Below are 23,455 nucleotides of genomic sequence, written 5' to 3' on the forward strand. Positions count from 1 at the left end.
AAAAATAACAATGAAGAAGTCATAACCATGCAGTGGGAACATCCTCTGACCCCTTAGCTCAAGTGGTGGGCCCAAGAGAGACCACAACCCCTCCCGGGTACAAAATGAAAGTTGTTTTTACTGCTGGGTATGCAGCCACACAAACCCTTATCAAGATTTGGTTAACCTAGGGCAAGAGGCATTGGCGCCTTGGTGGACCTCCCACAGGGCTCAACAAGAGTCTGCAAATTCAGTATGGTAGATGTCTATTAACTTCAAAATTTCATTCTGCTTCGGCGTTGGCACTCCTACAAGTCCTCTACTCTGAATTTAGATACTGACTTTGGTGCAGGTTTTTCAAATGGAGCCAAGTTATTAAGGATCCAAATATCAGATTTCTTATTGCATGAGGTATGAATCTTAATTATGACCACAAGGTTCTCCTTGACCTTAATGCATGTATTGGTGGAACTTCTGCAAAATATAAAGATAACACAGACAGGAATAGACGAAAGGAATGTTGAAGCTAAAAGCTTGATTGGCCAAATAGAGGGTAAAAATGGAAGTTTGGATCTAGGCTTGAAGCTACGAGAGGCGATTACAGTTTAACTGTAAGTTGGTGATAGAGTGAGTTCTGTGATGTGGTTGTAAGAGAGTAAAGAACTATATGAGCGAGCGCAGCACACCTGAGGGTCATGGGATAAAGGAACAGCATGGCTATACAATGGGTACCTTCCAAGTAGAAATGGTGAGTGGTCACCTTATGAAGCCCAGAATTCGGTTGCTATTCAAGTCAAGGGAGATAGGGAGGTCCAACATTTATTGCTGGCTTGACAGCAAGTTGACTTGGGAGCCTGTCTTGAGCAAAGTCCATCAAAAGGTAAAGATCTTGTTCAGTTACTCTCGGATCATAATGTGTGCATACTGGAGCGCTATAAAGAAATTCATTTGCAGCAAAAAATATGTGCTCCCTCTTTTGTATGCATAGAGAAAGTAAATGCCATTGTAACCCTTTGTATGGATTGTCCTTGACGGCCTTTCATCTGCCGCTGTTCCTATTAGCGTCATTTGGCTTTCTTATTCACTTATTCTTTGAAATATCTTTCAAATTATCTAGAATGGTTGAAACTGACTATCTATGGTGGATGTAAGGATCATTTTGCTCAGTCTCTCTTTTTCGCTTTCCAGGTATCATATGAAGATGTCGATCGTCTGAAGAAATTTGCAGTGCTGGATAATCCACGGATTCCCCATTTCCTGCGGGATCAGGAGCGGTACCAGCAGCAGCTGGACTACATCATCGAAGTAAATCAGCTGAATGATGAAGAGCTGATCTCTCTGCTCCCAAAATGACAAGCCAGGTGATCCCTCACACCTCGACTTCTGCCGAAACCAAGATCCATCACACTGTTCACTCCAAATGCCGGCGCTCCTGTCATCTCACCCATTGAATTTTTCCATCACTGCAGAGTACTGGACGATATAAGTCACCTGCATCGTTTATCCCTGCTGCTGTCAGATCGCCGGCGGTCTGTAATAGTAAAAAGTCTCCAAATAATCAGGAGTTACTGTAACATTTATTTCTTCCTGGTATGGAAGGGATCAAAATTATCCATTCTGTACTGACCTTTTTATCTACCTCCTGGACAATCAGAATAGTCAACTCTGGTTGTGACTGATCATGCCGTAAAAAAATACAAAGAACAAGTATGATCTCACCAGACATGCGAGGAAACTCTTTGAGCTGAGCAATTCGAACTGAAATCCCCGGAGGCCTGCCTTAATTGTACAGTGATCTAACAAACCCTAACCAATGTGAAACATGCCACTTTGCCTGGTTAGTCCTTGTATACAACCTTGTGTATCAGATTAGAGAACACAGTTTTGACCAATCATGATAGGAAATTCTAGACTGTCCAGTTAGGCTTCAACATTTCATTAGCAAATCAAAGTAAGAATTGAAAAATCTGAGAGACATAATGGACCCCATCTAGCGAATGTTTAAATGTGTACTCAAGGACTTGTTTAGATGAAGCTGTGTAAACTAAATCTACCCAAAGTACATCAGCAATGGGAGGAGAGGGTGAACGATGAAACCAAAAGGTCTTTTCTTGGTAAGGAGGTTGATAATGGTACAGATTTTCACTGAGACTTAGCCCAAGTCCGTTGAATTACAAAGTGGCTGTCTCATTTTGACCTGCAGCCTGTTCTGATAACTTACAGCCGTTTTTGGGATGAAGGGAGTAATGTTGTATTTTGTGCCAAAAGATTTTGCCTCTTTACCATACATCGGTTTGTGAGTAAGACAGTGCGCTTTGAAAGTGATGACGAGGGTATTGACAAGTCTTCACTGGAGTTGTAATTGTAAAAGAATTTATATAGTGCATGGCTTCCCGGAGGCCTCCCAGCGCTTACAGTGGAAAACGGGGGGATGTAGTTCAGTTTGGAAAGAGGAATGGTTTCAGGGCTCTTCGAAAGGAGAACTGGTTGGATTCTATGCGGAGGTGAAGGGGAAGGGAGTTCCAGAGTCTGGCAGCGTTAAATGAGAAGGATCGACCTCCGCTTCTTGCCTTCCTAATTCTAGGAATAATGGCCAAATTCTGGGTTTTGGAGCAAAGGGATCTCTTAGGCTCATATGGCTGAATAATGCCCTGGAGAATAGAGGGCCCGGTTTTAAACATAGACTTATGAACGATACACAAGGCTTTGAACTTAAATCACTCCACTGGCTGCCAGTGCAGGAGAGAGTTAAGGGCAGGTTTAGCCGAATGATGGTTGGGAATGCCCAAAAGAAGTCTTGCTGCCCAATTTTGAGTTGTCTGTAATTTAGCGATAGTAGCAACAGGGGAACCCAAATAAAGGGCATTCACATAATCCAATCTGGATAACACCAGCGCTTGGACCATTATTTTTCTGGCCTGGACAGGGAGGAAGAGAAGTATTTTCCGGATCATTTTAAGGATCCAGTAACATGAGGTGGATGCCTTCCGGGCCTGGGATTTAAATGTAAGTTCATGGTCCATCCACACGCCCTGACTGCAGAGTCTGGTAATTGGAATCTGGACTCTTGTTTCCAGTTACCAATTTGACCAAGATAGTAGGCATCACACGAAAGTAGGAGATTTGGTGCTTTGTCAGGTTGAGTTACTGCAAATTCATGTAATTAAGGCTAGAGTTGAGGTTTCTACCTACTAATATATATGGTTATCCGGAGGAAGTATAGCCTTTTAGGTGGTGGAATATGCTCACTACATATCCTCAAACACAAAAGGTGATGGGAGGAATGCTTGCTTTTGTCTAATCTCCGACAATCACTCGGGGGTAGGATTCCAACCCCTTGTTGTTTTGCCCACCTTGCCACATCAGTTTGGACCAGCTATATGCAAATCAGCCTTGACCTTGCTCCAATTGGAACAGTCAAGCCTGAACTGCAAGGCTAGGTTCTCCCTGAACATGGATATGGCTGAATAGATTTTACTGGTGATACTTAAAAATCTGTTAAAAATGCTGAATAACAGCTCTTTGAAAAATACTCTAAAATGTAGATGCAGTTGAGTTACTACTGTTGGCTAGTCAACATGTTATTGCATTGACGTTTCAACCCAGTGTGTAATTTAAGACATTGTCTTCATCAGACAGTAGAGGATTAGAGGAGTTCCTCTGTTTGTCGGAGTCTGTAGGATTCAACCTCAGTGCACATTGAAGAACAAATACAAACAAGAACCACTGATGGTCAGTGAGAGCAGATGTGCAAACATCTCTCACGCAGTACAATAGATAATCCATTGGTTTGGTTCTGGGGTTGGGAGGTTGCTTCCTCTTGTCCTGATGAAGGGCCTGCATTAAATTACACAGACTAAACATCAGCGCAATAACGTGTTGACTAGCAAAACACTTTAGTGATTGAACTGTACCCAAAATAATGACTCTTTTTAAAGCAGCTGTTGTACTGCAATAGTCTGCATGATAATGAATTGTTCATTTTTTTAATAATCACCAGCGCACTATATTCACCTGTCACTTACCATTTTCACTGTGCCTTTAATTGGAGCACCTGCTCCTAATGTTTTTTTCCTCATCATGACCATACAGCTATTAAAGTACTGTTTAATCATACACAGTTGTTTGGCCATAGAATCCTGTGCATAACACTTCTTCCAAAGTAATTGTTGTTTCCTCTTAATTGTGTACCCTGAGTCCCAGGGATTCTGGGTTGCCCGCAATATTTAGACACTTCCTGATGTTGGGGTTTTCAGTCAACCTGCCAAAGCCACTCCAGACACATTCACAGAGGCTCTCCTCTTCGGAGCCATCCTGGATATGGTGCACTTTTCGCACTTTCCTCTGGACCAGGGAGTCTAGGAGATTTGGGCTAAGATCCTGATGTTTCAAACTCCATCCTAGGTCTCGGGAGGAAAGCTTTGAGGCTTATTAACCTGCTTGCTGACCATGCCTAATGGTATATATGGATTGTGCAGTAGGATCTCAAGTCCCACTGTAGAACCTGCCTATGCAGAGGGGTCCCAATATCAGAGGAACCTGTTGGAATTCCATCCATGTATTGGAGGAGACTGAAAAAGATCTGCAGTGGCGACTGCTCAACCACAAAGGAACAAGCAGCAGACCCCACTCCCTGCCCAAAGCAGACTTGATGGTGGTGACGGAGGCATCACTATTGGATTGTGGAGGTCTTCTGGTAGAGGTGGGGAACAGGGGATTCTGGGCTTCTACAGAGTTCCGCCTCCACATAAATCTGTTGGTGCTGCGGGCAAATCATTCGATTCACAAGAGCAGACTGGCTCAGACGACGGCACCTAGCAGATCACAAATGGTGGTAACGCCTGGAGGTGGTGCCCAGCGTATTTCAGCAATGAGGAGAACACTGCCTTGATCTCTTCGCCTCTGCTGAGAAAGCACAGTGTCAACACTTTTACATGTTGGGAGTTCCCAAGAATGAATGCTCTACCTATGAGATGAGATGCAATGGAGCACAGGACTCTTGTAAGCCTGGTGCAGCTGCCTCTTCTGCCCCGATTTCTGAAGATCAGTAATGACTGGACCCAAGTTGTCCTTGTGGCTCTGGATTGGGCTACAAGAGTGCAGTGCCCGGTACTCTAGAGCCTGAGCATCTGTCCCCAAATCAGGCTGGCACTTCAGGAGGATCTCCAGTCGCCACAGCAAAGCAGAATCTTAGACTCAGGCCTATGAAGTCTGCATGCATGGAGATTGAGCGGTGGTAGTTGATCTCTTTAAGCCTTCCTATTGAAGTTGTTAATGTGATCCTGGTATCCAATCGTCAGTTCACAAAATTAGTGTATGCTGGATGCTCGGATACAATTGTGGCTTGGTGCATTATCCTCCAGACAGGCCAAAAGGTTGGATGTATTGCTGTTTGTTTTGTATTTGGTACAGTCAATCACTGACGGTGTCCGAAAGACGGCGGGAGCACTCTCCGGGACCTGGACTTGCTACTCTAATTTATTGCTGGACTTCAAGCCTTAGTCCACACAAGACTAACAAACCTCTATGTGATATAAAGATTGGAGCTGAAATACTAGTCCTTTTTAAGAATAATTCGCCACCTTTGATTTGGCTGACGTTGGAATACATCATACCCAACGGGACTTACCTGCCTTTAGATTATTATTATATGGGACCGTACACGGACACATTCAAGCTGTGATGACGAAACTACCATAGAATCGTTTGCCCTGAGGAAGTCATTGGGTGATTTGTCCCCAAGACGAAACACGTGTCGGCTGTTTGGCTACATTGGATGATACCAACTACACAGGATCATCTCTCAGAATCTGTTACTCTGAATTTGAGCATAAAGAAAATAAAGAACTTATTCTTTGAATGACACATTCTGGAGGATTCTTTATGGACTGAAAATATGAAAATAAGTGATCTTTGATACTGTACTTGATTGCTCGGGGACAAAGTGTTGTTGTCAGCTAGGACTTGCAGTTGGCACTGTTAAAGGTTATTTTCCAGCCTTTTTGACGTTTGCCGTGCAAACAATCCTTGTTCAAATCACCCAATATTATGCCTGTTCTAAAAAGTTTGCAATACACGTTTCTGCAAAACCCCTTCATGATGCCACAGTGGGACTTGAAGTCGGTCCTCCCTTTTTCTCGTGTACCTCTTTCGAGCCAGTGCAGTGTCCATTGCGCCTCCTCACATCGAAAATATTTTTCTGGTTGCGATAACATCAGCACATGGTAGGAGTGAGCGTAAAGCTCGCTCGTTCCAGCCTTCCTATATCACCTTTTTTCTGGACAAACTTGTGTTACGGACTCGAACAGCATTCCTACTAAAGGTGGCGGGGACTCCTTTTCACATCAGACAAGTTGTCACTTTTCTGACCTTTTTTGTGCTGCCGCATCCCTCAAAAGAGGAAAAGAGATGTAACCCCTTTGACCCCCAAGAGAGCGCTAAACTTTTAGATCAATTGTACCAAAGAACATTGGGTAGACAGCTCTTTGTGGGGTTAACTGGTGGTTCGTTTCTGAATCGCCTTGCTGTTCTTTTCATCTGCCGATGGATAGTTCTCTCTATTAAGATCTGCTAGGCAATGGCTAAGAAGCAGACTCGGGAAGGCCGAGGCTCATTCCACCAAAGCTAAGCCATCTACCACCACATAATCCTGGATATCTGTCAGGCTGCTAATTGGGCTTCAGTGCACATGTTCCCCAAGCACTACTCCTGTGACAGCTAGGTCCGACAGAAAGGGTATATTGCCCATTCTGTCCTGCGAGACTTTTTGATCGGAGGCATTCCATGGACCCATCACTTTGGGAGGTACTGATTTGGTATCTGTTCACTAGATGAAGAATCTGTGGTTAGACATAGCAAGTTACCTATGGTAACACTGTTTTTGGTGGATGCTATAAGTGCAGATTCCTCACCACCCTCCCACCTCTTCATTCTATGGGATGGTCTCCCTTTTCATCTAAAAAGTTCCCAATTTAGGAATCTGCACACTGGTTGTTCCAATATGTTGAGCTCTGCATCTGAGAGTTGGATAAACTTATTAACAAAACTAATGTCAGCGCTCATGGATGGGCCATATATGCAGCTCCGTTCGTCACTTCCGGAGCAGAACAACAGTGGTGCGGTGCCACACAGCACGCCTACTAAGTGCAGAAGCACTACTTTTTGAATTTTCGGATCCAGTCTAGCACTTGGAGATATTCACAAGGTGAGGAACCTGCAGTTAGATATGGTATCCACCAGAAAGAGGGTTACCAAAGGTAAGTAACATATTTTTAGGCACCAGTTGGTTTCCCTCAAGCCATATAACAAACTTCCTGTTAATTAAGGCTATTAATACTTGCCCGCAGTACCTTCTTGCCAACTTATTAGCAACTTTGTAACACACTTTATCTGCCTTGCTAAAGACAATATGTACAATAATCTTTAGAAGCCTTGCAAAACAACACTGTTATATTTTTCTTGGGGCCTGTGATACTCCCTGTTCTTTCAGTGACCTTATGTCGGCCCTGTGGCAGACTCCTGGATGGAAACACACTAGGTCCTCAAGACTTGGCACTTTGAATGATCCCAACGGAGCTGCACCCCCCTCGCGCACAGCGCCTAATGGGTGAGTAGTGTGCTTTCAAAACACGGATTGATTGATTGATTCTACTGATCCTGATGAGCACTGGACATACTGGCAGCCCTACAACAAACCCTACAGGTGCATGAGGTGCAGACGTGAGGGCGGTTTGAAGACTCTATACATCTCTGCAAGGGATCTTATCAGGGATTTCCCTTTGAGCGTAAAACGGCATTTCTTATCACGGTTGAACTAATTCCCGTTGTACACAAATTGGTGGCGTACGGAAAGACGAGCCACTAGGAACTTTTTTTGGACTGCGTTCTCTAGGCGCTGCCATTGACAATAGACACAGCGAGCGAGATACAGCTACAATCGGATGCATAGTATAGCGTTCGGAAACGGGCAAACTAGTCAGAAGTCTATTGATGGATTAAGAACTAATAGAAAGGTTGCCAGTTTATTGGGCGACTGCAGGATCTTGAAAGCATTTGCCGTGCATGTATATATACTTCTGAACTGATCCTATTAGGAGATTCTACTTTTGGCATCTCCATAAGACGTGGCTACGAGAACATTCAGGTTACAAACGTCTGGACTGCGGACATAAAATGACCTTGAAAAAGTCTATGTTTAGACGAAGCACATATTGGCAAAATCCTTGCTGGGAATACTGAAAAAAAATAAAACCAACAAGAGGAACAACGATTCTGTGGACTATTTGTGACTAGCTATAATTGGAGAAAGGCTATTGGCCTACCTAGAACTTATTCCTGGAAAATGAATGATGTTTGTTGTATAATTTGTGTTGGTTACACTTGTCCATTACCTCCTTTTGTACCACTTTGTTCGCCATAAGTTGGCAGGGTATGCTCAGATGTGAGTCCCTTGCCCACTTTGCCACTGGATTCAAGCAAGCCGGGCTGAAGAAGGCTGAAATGCCAGAAACCGGTCCTCGGAAGCTTGTTTCCGGTCCAGGGAAGGCATGGCTTGGCAGTTCGGGCTGGACTGTTCCCATGAGGCACAGGGCCAGACTGATTTGCATATGGCCATGTCTGAACTGGGGTGGCAGAGTGGGCTAAAGAACAGTGATGGATTAAACCCAGATCTGTTGACTGGGTGTGAGTGTTTGATTGGTTCAGATGCTCCGTCCATCACCACCCCCTTGTGTACACTTGTCCATTACACTTTGGATATCTATACCGTTGCTTGTGAGTGCTGAACTAAGCTCCTTTTTCTAGCCTGCCCTGGCTTTATTTATGCATGGCAGTGCTTAGTTTGTCAAAAATATTAAAGGCCTCAGTTATGAAAAGTGTTGCATCGCTGCTGGAAAACAGCGATGCAACACTTTTCATAAAGCCATCCTTGCGACACCACAGATATGCCGTATTTACTGTTGGCTGCTCCATGTTGCAAGTATTTACAGATCTGTACCTTTAGGCGCAAAAATGGCACATTGAGGGAGTGTGTATGAACACAGACGCAATTCCAGCAATGTGTCATTTCACATGGGGCAAGCCCCATGTGAAAGGCACTACGTCACCCCTTAAGCCAGCTTCAAGCAGGCCTAAGGATTGGACGCCCTGACGCCGTAGAAGTGTTTCCGTGAAATTCTCCGAGATTTCACTACGTCACTTCTGTGTGGCTTTCATGCATCGGAACACCCACACTGCATACATTATACCTATTGCAGGTATAATGTAGAGCAGGGGTTTACAAAGTGAAGCATCTGACTAGATGCGTCACTTTGTAAATATGGCACAGCGTAGTAAATTTTTTATACCGATGCAGCATCACAAAAAGTGATACAACGGCTGCATAAGGGCCTCATAAATAAGGCCCTCCTAGTCAGGGTAGTTCTCAGAATGCCGCTGCATGGTGCACCTCCGATTGCCCCTGGCAGCGCTGCCAATGACATTGCTAAAATAACTACTAACCATAGCACTCCCACAAATGTGACAATTCAGACTGTTCCAAGCCACCCAAAGTTATAAGAATGGTGTGGGTGGCAGGTATTATTCATTTTTTATGTATATTGAAGTATTAAACACTGTTGTGCCTATCTCAAAATTAGACAGCGGACCCATGTGGTGAACTGACATTATTGCCGCTATTGAGAATCAAATGTCGGTGCCCAGCACTGGACACCACTGCCTCAAGTTAAACTCAGACACAAGGTTTCTGTGGTGCCGATATACCAAACAAATCTCCAATCTCTCCATCAAACTCCCCCAGAAAACTATTCCCTTAGTACTGGAATAGGCTTTCGCTCCAGTCCTTAGACAGACTGTTTCCCAGCACTCAACATGCTTATGAAAAGACCTCTGCCATAATGGTAACAGTCTCTTTTTCAGCATTGACTGCCAGTCACTTATTTTTTTTTTACTTGTCTCAACGTCTGTATCAAGCAGTCTAATATTCCTGTGGCTGGCAGTGCTTAGGCATTCTGGGGATCTTATCAACTTAGGTAAATCTGTCTCTGCCTGGTCTCTGTCAATAGTTCCAGGCCCTACAGCCCACACTCTTCCAAAATTGAAACAAACCTTCCCAACATCTGCAAAGACCCCAATACGGCTATTGTCTCACTTAGGGACGCACAGTATTCTTGTCTGTGTTCCCTGATCAAGTTCTAACTTACCAAAAAGTTATCAGGCCTTCTGAGGTAACTGACCAAAAGTGAGACTATACTTCTTGGGTATAAGGCTTCAAGGGAGTAAGACCCAAGGCATGGTTTCAAGCTATTCCATAAACTTTGGGGTCCCCCCCTCCCAAATCCTTTGGAACCTCAAACTGTTTTCCTTTACTTCCTGCACTTGTCATGAGAGGGTCTCCGCAATATTTGGCCTCTTGTTGGTGGGAAAAGTTTTTATTTATTGCAAATATGCATACAATAAAATGAAAGATAAAAAAAACTACTGGAAGTTTGTTTTTTATCAGTTTTAAGAGAGAGTGGTGTATGACAGATACCAAAGGAGACACGATGGAATGTGTATTATCTGAGAAACATTTACTACCCTTAAGATGGAGAGGAGGTTACCATGCAAGAGGCTGGTCCCAGGATCCACGTCTATCCATTGCCTCGGGGTATCGTGTCCATATCCGCCATTTCCAATCAGTCATTTTCATTGAATAAACATAATAATTCTAAATATTACTCCGCTCTAAACATGTTTCACCAATAATACATTGATGTTCTGCCATCCCTTTTATAAATACAAATACTTGATTGCCAAAATGCTGTGGGCAGCCTGGCCTACCTTATGTATTAAAGTCTCTAAAGTGTGATAGAAAGACCGGTGTGGCTCACCGGTTAGAGGAGGCAGTCCCTGATGCAGAGGTCCGACCCGGGACCAGGATTCAATCCCCGACGCGGCAGGGCCTTGAGCTCAAAATGTCCACGGACTCGATAATTCGCGCCTCGGTGCCTACTCGAATCGTGGGTTCACACTCTGCAACTCTGGGCAATAGCTTGCTTAATCTCCACTACGGCCCCACCGCGATGGGATGCCTGGTCTTCACCTTGGGGTAATCTCGCAGGGAAAGGCCAGAACGGGTTCCCAAAGCAAGCGCCTTGAGACCTTACGGTGAAAGGCGCTATATAAGAATGTATGATTTACGATTACAGACCTGTTCGTGTCATTGCTCGCCCCGTGCAGCTCCACCACTAAGTGCTGCCCCCTGAGGTCCTGCCTGCGCCTCATCCCTGGTGGTCCAGTGGGAGAGCACTCTGCTCTTCTGCTGATCTGCCTCTCTTTGACCCTTTCCTTTTGTGCCCTCTCTGACTCTTTCCTTCTTTTTGCTCTTCTGTCACTTTTCACTTCTCACTCTTTCCTTCGTTTTCCTCCCGCTGCTACTGCCCCCACGACCCCTACCCCCTCCAGTGCGTCCTTCACGCCCCCGCCTCCCAGCTGACCAGCCCTCCTCTTGATCCCCACTTAATGGCAGCCGCTGTGTGGCAAAAAGAGCAAAACCAATGACCTGGTCTGTGTGTATGCTTTCTCCCTGTGTCGCACCATCACCAAGTGCTGCTTCCTGAGCTCTCTGTTTGCAGGATGTTTTTAAGGCCCTCCTTAACCGGCAGGCTCCTGCCTGCGCCTCTCTCCTGGTGGTCCAGTGGGAGAGCACGTTCCTCTTCTGCTGTTCTGCCTCTTTCCTTTTGTGCCCTCTTTTTCTCCTTTCTTCATTTTGGCCTTCTGACACTTTTCACTTTTTTACTTCTCACTCTTTCCTTCATTTTCCTCCCGCTGCTACTGCCCCTACCCCCTATAGTGTGTCCTTCCCGCCTCCCAGCTGGCCTGCCCTTCTCCCGATCTCTACTTAATGGCGGCCGCTGTGGGGCCGCACCCAAGGCGCATCAACTGCAAGCCCGACCGCGTCCATCACCAGGGACTCTGGTCCTCTGACCCACCACTGCTATAACTCCAGCACCCTCCACGATCTCAACCCTGGATGCAACAACTGCCAGCTCTCTATGCCAAACAACACCCGCGGCCCTTTCTGCTGTCTACCCTGCCGCCGCACCTTCACCCACCTCTGTACCCCACGAGCATCTCCGAACCTACCGGACATCACCGCTCACAAACCACTCGGCTGCATCCTCCTCAATGTATGTTCTCTACACAAGCACGCCATAGAAATCTGGGACCTTCTCAACATCTACTCGCCTGATGTCACCTTCCTCACAGAAACCTGGACCAACGCCAACTCTTCAACCGACATGGTCACCGTCATTCGTGATGTATACAAGATGTTGCACAAGGACCGTCCCATCCTTCCAGGAGGTGGCATCGCGGTCGTTCAAAAAGCACCCTCTGCATGACCACCCTCCCGTACAACACAACGACCCTCATGGAGCACCTCCACTTCCATATCCAGACCAACACCAAAATGACTCTCCACAGAAACCTCATCTACAGGCCGCCCGGCTTGCGCTCCCTTTACCGATGCCATCACCGGCCTCATCGCACCCCACGCCCTTGCATCCATAGACTACATCCTACTCGGAGACCTAAACTTCCACCTGGAGAACCACAATGCCTCAAACACTGCCTCCCTCCAAGAGAACCTCGCCAACATTGGACTGAAACCACTAGTCACCGCCCCCACGCACACAGCAGGACACACTCGACCCAGTCTTCAGAGGAAGCAGCGTCTCCTGCAGCCACACCACAAAACTCCTCTGGACAGATCACGACTGCATCCACTTCTCCTTCAAAAACCCCACCATACACAAGCACGTCTACCGCCTCCCTGGCAGAAGCTGGAACAAAGTCACTGAAGACCAGCTTGCCTCTACCCTTGTTAGTACCCCACCACCGACTACATCAGATGCAAACACCGCAGCAGGCAACCTCCACCGCTGGATCACGAACAGCATCGTCACTCGCCCCCCTCAAGGAAGCCACCAGAATACACATCAAGAAAACAAGCTGTTTCACCCCTGCACTCCAAGAATCCAGACGCTCCTGCAGACTACTCAAAAAGAAATTGAGGAACAATAAAACCCCAGAAACACGTGCTGCATACAAAGCAGCCACCACTGCACACCACCAATTCATCAAATCCATAAGGAAGAAATCCCTCCAAGATAAAATCCTCACTAACCCACACTACACCAAAGAACTCTTCTCCGTCATCAAATAATTTGCCAAACTCTGCAGCGAAACAACAAACATCCCATCCTCCCAAGACCTCTGCAACAGACTAAGCACCTTCTTCCACCACAAGATTAAGGAGATCTACGATGACCAAGACCACCTCACTGCTCCAGCTCCCCCTCATGCGACTCAACACAACAGATCCTGCTCAAATAGATCCTGCCCACGACAGAGAACATCTTGAAGACCATGAAAAGCATCCACTCCGGAGCACCCTCAGACCCCTGCCCATACCACATCTTCCACAGAGCTGCCTCTGCCATCACACTCGAACTACGTCAGACAATCAACTGCTCCTTCAAGACCACCACCTTCCCTGACGACTACAAACACGCTGAAGTCAACTGGCTCCTATTGAAACCCTCCGCAGACCAGACAGACTCAAGAACTTCAGGCCCATCTCTTTTCTACCCTTCGCAGCAAAGTCATCGAAAAGGGTGTCAACACCCAGCTAGCAAACTTCATTGAAGTGAACGATGTCCTGGACATCTCCTAATCCGGGTACTGAAGCAATCACAGCACTGAAACCGCCCTACTCGTTGCCACTGAGGACATCCACTCCCTCCTCGACCAGGGAGAAATGGCAGCTAATCTTCCTGGACCTCTCGGCTTTATTCAAGACCATCTCCCACAGCACCGTAGCCACCAAGCTCCATAACACCGGTATCCGCGGCAAGGCCGTCGACTGAATCCGCTCCTTCCTCACCGGCAGAACTCAGTGGGTCAGACTCCCTCCCTACTTTACGGAACTGACAAAGACCAATTGTGGAGTGCCCCAGGGCTCCTCCCTCAGCCCCACCCTCTTCAACGTCTACATGAGCCTCCTCGCAACCATAGTCCGGAACCACAGGCCCAACATAGTCTCATACGTCAATGACATCCGGCTGATCCTCTTCCTCACCAATGAACCCAACATCACCAGAGACAACTTCCAAGAAGGTATGAAACCGTCACCACCTGGATGAAGAACAGCTGCCTGAAATTCAGCTCAGAAAAGACAGAAGTTTTCATCCTTGTCTCCACCCCCTCCACATGGAATGACTCCTTGTGGCCCTTTAACCTCGGAAATACCCCCCATCCCAACGGACCACGCATAAAACCTCAACATATTAGACTCATCGCTTACAATGGATGGATGACGTTACAACGCATGCCTTTGCAACGCATTTTTTACAGCGCAACATCAATTACAACGCATTCCATTACAACGCATGCCATTACAATGAATTTTTTAAAACTACCTTTACAACGCATACCATTACAACGCATACTACCTTTACAATTTGTGGAGAAGTGTGGCTCAGGGGTTAGAGGCGGCAGACCCGGAATCTGAGATCGGCCCTGGACCAGGGTTATCTCACAGGTTCCCTAAGCAAGCGCCGGGAAACCCACTGCGGGTAGCTGTGCGCTATATAAGCTCAAATACATTTACAATGCATACCATTACAACGCTGTGAGAAGTTGGCCTGGTATATGATGTTCACTATTCTAGTGAGCACCTTGCACCAGTCCAAACAATCCTTATGGTGATGGTTGTAAAGTCAACCTTATAGACCAGCTATCCTAGGGGTAGCATGGACAAAGCAGACTTAGGCTAAACTCAAGAGGGCATGTGCAGCCAGCTATTTTACCATATGCAATTCCTTTAATACCAAATGAAAGGACACCACACAGGTTATATATTCAAAATATATATGTGTTTATTTCTAAATCAATCCCCTGAACTCTTTCTGAGCACAGAAGCACAAGCGCATAACAAGTAACTTAATATAACATACAAAAGTTGCACAAATATGGATAGGGCCGGGTGGCCCGCTAAACCATATACTTAAAAAATGGTATAAGAACCACGTCACGAACAATGGTAAGGCCTAGGGCCTTGGGAATCGCTGAGGCTACACTGGGCTAACAATAGTTAGGGAGCAGGAGGCCCACGGGATGCGTGTGCAGTGTCTAAAGGCACACGTGTGCACACATAGAAGTCAATGGGTGCATAAAGTTAGAAAGTTAAAGTTTGGGAGTCTTCCGACTGGACTAGAAGCTAACCACTTGAAACTAGGACACTAGGAGAGTTACTCTTTACAGGAGAACCGCAGTACTCGCGTTACCTAACCCACAGGAAGCGGGTGCATAGGTCCCAAAGTGTTTCGGGTTTCGTCGTGGAGTTCTATGGAGCCTTGGAGAAAAGATGCTGCAGGCGGCCAGGAGAAAAGAGTCCGGGTGGATCCAAGGGTGGATCAAAGATGTAGAGGACCTGAAAGCAGACGGGACAGAGTCTGGGTCACTAGCCAGTGACCAGGAAGGAACCAGCAAGGAACAAGGCGATGTCGCGAAGCAATCAGGTGCTGATGGGAAGCTTGTCTCTGCAGCCACGTGGACCAGGAGGCGTCGTCGACGACCAGGAGTCAGGCACGGACTGTCCCACGAAGGCTCTCGCTGTCTGCAGTGTCGGCTTCAGGATTGGAGTCAACAAGCCTTGGCAAAGGCAACCCACGCAGGATACGAAGTAGGCTTCTTACTCGGACCAGCAAGGTCTAAGGGGCTGCTTCTTTTGAGGGAAGCAAGGGCCAGTCTGGATCAACCAGACCAGCGGTGTAAATTCAAAGGATTGTCGCCAAGATGGCCACTAGCCAACGGGCAAGTGACCGGGCAGACGCGTCGAGCAGGAAAATGCAAAAGGGCCCCACGCAGAACTCGTGGAGGGTGCAGGGCTGATCTTTGGTGCAGATGCTGCTCGGGCTGGGGCTTCTCAATCCCCAATGCACAGCTTCGAGGAGGACTCGGGCTGCACAGTTAGCAGGTCGCAGACTTTTCAAGATGGCCAGTCCCACATCTCTTGTCGCCTCCACGGGTCTCAGCTTTGCAGGGACTGTGGATCGGGCTGTTGGATGTCTGGGAATCTGGTTCTTGTCAGGCTCTGTGCTCAGGCTCCGGCGGGAGGCAGCGACAAAGCAAGCCGTTGATCGCTGGATGGTGCCTGCTTGTGCAGGGTGGTCACTCCTTGACCACAAGGGAGATTCTTCAGTCGTCTTCTTCAAGTAGATCGTCGAAGGTCCAGAGTTTCGTTTCAGAGTTTCAGTCTGGATTAATCTAAAGTCTTGGGACTCAGCTCCTACATATATACCAAACTTAGGGGCTGGATTACCTTCTAGGTCCCTCCTATGGGTGGGACATGGGACGGGGTGGTTACACCCCTTTCCCTTTGTCCAGTTTCGCGCCAGAGCTGGGGCTGGAGTGCCCCAGCACCGGTTTGAACTGGCCCATGCATGGGACACCTTGTGTGCCCCAGGCAGTGTCTCAATCCTTTCAGCCCTCCCTGTTCCAATACACAAAATCCTGTCTGGGGTGATGCTAGCACCTCCCAAGGCAGGAAACCTATTGTCCAAGCCTCCCTCGCTGGAAGGACTCCCAGCAGCAGGAGGACAGACTTGTGTCTGTGGCAGCAGCATCCATTTTGTGATGCTGAGGCTCTGGTTAACTTTAACCGGGAATAGTAGGAGCAACATGTCTTCTCCCTGTAGAAGGGTGGAATGCTACCCCCGTCGCCAGGACTGGCGAGGGGGTAGTATTTCAAATCATATGACACCTTACTCGGAATGTTTTGATAAAGCCAAACCAGAGTTAGCATTTAACCGCGAGGTTCATAATGCACTTAAGAGTATATGATATGGCAATATCCTAGAACAGCTATAAGGACATGGCTCCGAAAGCTGCAGACAGGCTCAGCTCATGCTAGAGCACCCTCTCACATAAAACCAAGCATTCTGTCTCCAGGATTGTTAAGGCCTTCCATAGGAGTGACTTATAGGTGTATATGTGTCTAGATATAAGGTTAGATATAGATATACTATATCTAAGCAAGGGGGGATTACACGACCTTGCCCCAGCTGAGTGATCAGCCAGTTGTGATGATGTGAATGGCCAGCCAGGGGTGGCATAATACATGCTGCAGCCCCTGGTATGACTTGGATGCACCTATGCCCTGGGTACCTATAGTACACTGTACAGGGACTCATAAGGTGACCCAGTATCCAATTGGTAATGCACCTAAAGTGCATTGTACTGAATTTAGAGAGAGAGCAGCTGGGCTGTGGGTCTGATTAGCAGGCCCACAGCCACATTAAGTCGAAAACCAGTGAAGCAAAAAGCAAAAAGTGGGGTGACCATAGGAAAGCAGACCCTACTCTCCTACACAACCCCCCCCCCCCAATCGCAGGGACATTAGACTAACCTTGACCAGTTGTGTCTTCATGTTCTAAGTGGAAGTACCTGGAGAGACCATCTACATTGCCATGGTCAGTCCCTGGTTTGTGCTCCACTGTAAAGTCCATCCCCTGTAGGGAAATGGACCACCTGAGCAGCTTGGGGTTTTCTCCCTTTATCTGATTTAGCCACAAGAGGGGCTTATGGTCGGTCTGAATCTTGAAGTGAGTGCCAAATAAGTATGGTCTCAACTTCTTCAGAGCCCACACCACAGCAAAGGCCTCCCTTTCAATGGCTGACCAACGTTTTTCTCTAGGGGTCAGCCTTCTGCTAATAAAAGCAATGGGCTGGTCTTGACCATCTACATTAAGTTGTGAAAGCACAGCTCCCACCCCCAACTCAGAAGCATCTGTTTGGACAATAAACTCTTTGGAGTAGTCAGGACTCTTTGAGATAGGTGCAGAGCACATGGCCTTCTTCAGGTCATCAAATGCCTTTTGACAGCTTACTGTCCACTGGACCTTCTTTGGCATCTTCTTGGAAGTCAAGTCATTAAGAGGAGTCACAATGGACCGATAGTTCTTAACAAACTTTCTGTAGTACCCAGACAGGCCCAAGAAAGCTCTGACCCGTGTCTGGGTGGTTGGAGGAGCCCAGTCCTTGATGGTCTGGATCTTACTCTCTAGTGGTTGAACCTGACCCCCACCTACAAGGTGGCCCAGGTACACAACCTTACTCTGTCCTATCTGGCACTTTGTTGCCTTGATAGTTAGGCCTGCCTTTTGCAGGGCCTCCAAAACCTTCTTCAGGTGGATCAGGTGATCCTCCCAGGTGGAGCTGAAGACAGCAATATCATCTAGATAAGCTGCACAAAAGTCATCCAACCCAGTGAGGACTTGGTTCACCAACCTTTGGAAAGTGGCAGGTGCATTCTACAAGCCAAAGGGCATTACCACAAATTGATAATGACCTCCTGGGGTTGAGAAAGCAGTTTTGGCCTTGGACTCCTCAACTAACCTGATTTGCCAATAGCCAGCTGTCAAATCAAATGTGCTCATAAACTTGACAGAAGCCAATCTGTCAATGACCTCATCTGCCCTTGAAGTGAGCATCTGTCCTAGTGACAGCATTGAGACCCCTGTAGTCCACACAGAACCTCATCTCTCTCTTACCATCTTGGCTGTGAGGTTTTGGTACAAGGACTACTGGGCTGGCCCATGGGCTCTCTGATGGCTCAATTACTCCCAGTTCCAGCATTTTCTGCACCTCAGTCTTTATACAGTCCCCGGCATGGTCAGGTTGCCTGTAGATCTTATTCTTCACAGGCAGACTGTCACCAGTGTCCACCTCATGGGTGCATCAGTTAGTCTGACTAGGTGTTAGTGAAAACATATGTCTAAAAGACTGTAGAACTTGTCTGCAGTCCTGTTGCTGCTGGCCAGTGAGGCTGCCAGCTAAGGCCACACCATCAACTGAACCATCATCAGGGTTCTGAGATAACAGGTCTGGGAGAGGGTCACTCTCTTCCTCCTGCCCCTCATCTGTAGCCATGAGCAAGCCCATGTCTGCCCTGTCAACATATGCTTTAAGTCTGTTGACATGGAGCACCCTGTGGGGGCTCCTGGGAGTGCCTAGGTCCACCAAGTAGGTAACCTCTCCCTTTTTCTCAACAATGGTGTGGGGACCAGACCATTTGCCCTGGAGTGCTGCTGGGGCCACTGGCTCCAACACCCACACCTTCTGTCCAGGCTGGTACTCAGTCAGCACAGCCTTTTGGTCATGCCAAGCTTTTTGAAGTTCTTGGCTAGCCTCAAGGTTTTTAGAAGCATTCTTCATATACTCAGCCATCCTGGAGCGGAGAACAAGTACATAGTCCACTATGTCTTGTTTAGGTTTTTTGAGAGGTAACTCCCATCCTTCCTTCACTAGACATAGGGGTCCCCTTACAGGATGTCCAAACAAAAGTTCAAAAGGGCTGTAGCCAACCCCCTTCTGTGGGACCTCTCTGTAAGCAAACAGAAGGCAGGGTAGAAGGATGTCCCATCTTCGCCTAAGCTTTTCAGGTAAACCCTTGATCATACCCTTTAAGGTCTTGTTGAATCTTTCAACAAGCCCATTGACTGTGGATGGTAGGGAGTGGTGAATTTGTAATTTACACCACACTCTTTCCACATTACAGTAAAATATCCTGACATGAAGTTTGCACCCCTGTCGGATACTACCTCCTTTGGAAAGCCCACTCTTGAGAATACTCACAGGAGGGCTCTTGCCACAACAGGAGCTGTTGTGGTCCTTAGGGAATAGCCTCTGGATACCTGGTGGCATGATCCACTACCACCAGTATAAATCTGTGCCCAGATGCTGTTTGGGGATCCATTGGTCCACAATGTCTATCCCAACTCTCTCAAAGGGTACCCCGACCCCCACAGGTAGTGGTATCAAGGGGGCCTTTGTGGTGCCACCTGCTTTGCCACTGGCTTGGCAGGTTAAACAGGAGCGAGAAAACTCCTTAGTATCTTCTGACATATGGGGCCAGTGAAAGTGAGGGACAAGCCTGTCCCAAGTCTTGTTCTGGCCCAAGTGTCCTGCTAGAGGAATATCATGGGCTAAGGTAAGAAGGAAAGGACTGAGGTATAACTAACCTCCTGGAAGCACCAGGCTTGGGGTCTCTAGCCTCAGAATAAAGGAGTCCTTCATCCCAGTAAACTTCGTGGGTACCTGTAGCATTCCCAGCAGCCTCAGAAGCAGCTTGCTGTCTGAGGGGTTCAAGAGAGGAACAGTCTAACTGTGCCTGCCTCAAGTCTGCCCTTGAGGGTCCCCCTGTCCCAAGAAACTCAACCTGGTCAGGTTCAAGCTCTTCTGGGACAGTTCCCTCAGAGGTCTCAAAATCAGCTTCCTGTGAAGGCTGATCTTTACTTGTAGGCAGGGGGAAAGCACTGCCTTGACCCTACTGCTCTTTCTCTTGGGAGGCACTTGGTCCATAGTTTCAGGATCCAAGGCCTGTTCAGTGAGGCACTTTTTGGCCTGTGACCTGGTCACAGCAAGGACATGTGATGATATACCCAACATCTCAGCATGAGTCATGTACTCCACTTCTGACCATTGTGAGGATTCAAGGTCATTGCCCAACAGACATTCAACGGGGAGATCTGCACTTACCACAACTCTTTTGAGGCCAGTTACCCCTCCCCAGGAGAAATTAACAACTGCCACACTATGTGTTGTGGTGACATTGCTGGCATTGGTCACCAGGTAATTATCACCCAGTACAACCTGTCCAGGGTCCACAAAGTTAGGTGTCACCATTGTGACACTGGCACATGTGTCCCTATATGCTTCAGCCACTTTATTATTTATCAAAGGTGTCTCTATGTACTTGCCCAGAGTACTGGGGCTCACAGTAGAGGACATAGCCATGTCCACATCACAGACTAGAACAGCCTGAGTTGGTATTTTGACTAGGCCAGAATCCATCTCAGTTCCCAGGGTTAACCCTACTACTCCCTTGGGTTGAGAACTACCACTACCAGCTGAACTAGGGGGTGCAGTTGCCTTAGGGGCAGCAGTGGTAGGGGCTGCATCTTTCTTGGTGCAGTCACTGGTCCAGTGATGAGTGGATTTACATACATTACCCCAAGTTTTCCTTTGGCCATCTTTCTTCTTCTTCTTGGAAGTTTGGGACCCCCCTCATTGGTCTTTTGGGGCCCTGTAGAAGACTTCTGGTCCAGTAGTATCATCTGAAGTGGGTAGGGCCTCATCTGCATTCCCTGTAGGTTCTGCACCTGAGGCTTTTAGAGCTTCAGACTCATCTAAGAGATCTAGGAGCTGCTGAAGTGTAGGGTTAGACCCTTGCTTCAGCCTTCTTGTGGTACACAAGTGTCTCAGTTCCTTTCTGCTTAACCCTGGTTCTGGCCCACTTATCTGCCCTCTTTCCCAATTTTTGGGGAGAGGTCAGTCAGGCACGGACTGTCCCACGCAGGCTCTCGCTATCTGCGGTGTCGGCTTCAGGATTGGAATCAACAAGCCTTGGCAAAGGCAACCCAAGCAGGATACGAAGTAGGCTTCTTACTCAGACCAGAAAGGTCTGAGGGGCTGCTTCTTTTGAGGGAAGCAGGGGCTAGTCTGGAGCAACCAGACCAGCAGTGTAAATTCAAAGGATCATCGCCAAGATAGCCACTAGCCAACGGGCAAGTGACCGGACAGACGCGTCGAGCAGGAAAATGCAAAAGGGCCCCACGCAGAACTCGTGGAGGGTGCAGGGCTGATCTTTGGTGCAGATGCTGTTCGGGGCTGGGGCGTCTCAATCCCCAATGCACAGCTTCGAGAAGGCCTCGGGGGCTGCACAGTTAGCAGGTCGCAGACTTTTCAAGATGGCCGGTCCCATGTCTCTCGTCGACTCCACGGGTCTCAGCTTTGCAGAGACTGTGGATCGGGCTGTTGGATGTCTGGGAATCCAGTTCTTGTCAGGCTCTGTGCTCGGGCTCCGGCGGGAGGCAGCGACAAAGCAAGCCGTTGATCGCTGGATGGTGCCTACTTGTGCAGGGTGGTCACTCCTTGACCACAAGAGAGATTCTTCAGTCGTCTTATTCAAGTAGATCGTCGAAGGTCCAGAGTTTCATTTCAGAGTTTCAGTCAGGATTAATCTAAAGTCTTGGGAATCAGCTCCTACCTATATACCAAACTTAGGGGCTGGATTACCTGCTAGGTCCCTCCTATGGGTGGGACCAGGGAAGGGGGTGGTTACACCCCTTTCCCTTTGTCCAGTTTCGCGCCAGAGCTGGGGCTGGAGTGCCCCAGCACCGGTTTGAACTGGCCCATGCATGGGACACCTTGTGTGCCCCAGGCAGTGTCTCAATCCTTTCAGCCCTCCCTGTCCCAATACACAAAATCCTGTCTGGGGTGGTGCTAGCACCTCCCAAGGCAGGAAACCTATTGTCCAAGCCTCCCTCGCTGAAAGGACTCCCAGCAGCAGGAGGTCACACTTGTGTCTGTGGCAGCAGCATCCATTTTGTGATGCTGAGTCTCTGGTTAACTTTAACCGGGAATAGTAGGAACAACATGTCTTCTCCCTCTAGAAGGTTGGAATGCTACCCCCGTCACCAGGACTGGTGAGGGGGTAGTATTCCAAATCGTAGGACACCTTACTCGACATGTTTTGATAAAGCCAAACCAGAGTTAGCATTTAACCGCGAGGTTCATAATGCACTTAAGAGTATATGGTATGGCAATATCCTAGAACAGCTATAAGGACATGGTTCCGAAAGCTGCAGACAGGCTCAGCGCATGCTAGAGCACCCTCTCACATAAAATCAAGCACTCTGCCTCCAAGATTGTTAAGGCCTGTCATAGGACTGACTTATATACTATATTTAAGCAAGGGGTGATTACATGACCTTGCCCCAGCTGAGTGATCCGCCAGTTGTGTCAATGTGAATGGCCAGAGAGGGGTGGCATAATACATGCTGCAGACCCTGGTAGGCCTTGGATGCACCTATGCCTTGGGTACCTATAGTACACTATACAGGGACTCATAAGGTGACCCAGTATCCAATTGGTAATGCACCTAAAGTGCATTGTACTGAATTTAGAGAGAGAGCAGATGGGCTGTGGGTCTGATTAGCAGGCCCACAGCCACATTAAGTCGAAAACCAGTGAAGCAAAAAGCAAAAAGTGGGGTGACCATAGGAAAGCAGACCCTACTCTCCTACAAACGCATATCATTACATTGCATGTATGGTAAGTATTGGATAGTGTAGGGTTAAAAATTACCATTCTAACTCCAGGGGGGTGCAACAGTAGGGTAAGTGTTGGATAGTGTAGGGGTAAAAATTAGTATTCTAACTCCAGGGGGTGCAACAGTAGGGTAAGTGTTGGAAAGTGTAAGGGTACTATGCGTTGTAATGTTATGCGTTGTAATGGTATGCGTTGTGTTGACATGCGTTGTAGTGGTATGTGTTGTAGTGTCATGTGTTGTAATAGTAGTGCATTGTAAAAGTTGCATTGTAAAGGTTGTTTCCCCTTACAATGAACCGCCAGATCAACGCCGTCCCCTCAA

The 23,455-nt window shown here is 47.6% G+C and overlaps 1 protein-coding gene across 1 annotated transcript in view; it reads left to right on the top strand.

Moving 5' to 3' along the window:
• Positions 1–1,667, top strand: part of MATCAP1 (microtubule associated tyrosine carboxypeptidase 1) — a 180,932-nt gene extending 179,265 nt beyond the window's left edge. The window contains exon 7 of the mRNA XM_086947776.1: positions 1,168–1,667. Within this exon, the coding sequence (XP_086803902.1) occupies positions 1,168–1,332 (165 nt within the window). The 3' untranslated portion in view covers positions 1,333–1,667. The remainder of the gene's footprint in view (positions 1–1,167) is intronic.
• The last annotated feature ends 21,788 nt before the right edge of the window (positions 1,668–23,455 follow it).

Source organism: Lissotriton vulgaris, chromosome 12 (genome assembly GCF_964263255.1).
Source record: "Lissotriton vulgaris chromosome 12, aLisVul1.2, whole genome shotgun sequence".
NCBI lineage: Eukaryota > Metazoa > Chordata > Amphibia > Caudata > Salamandridae > Lissotriton > Lissotriton vulgaris.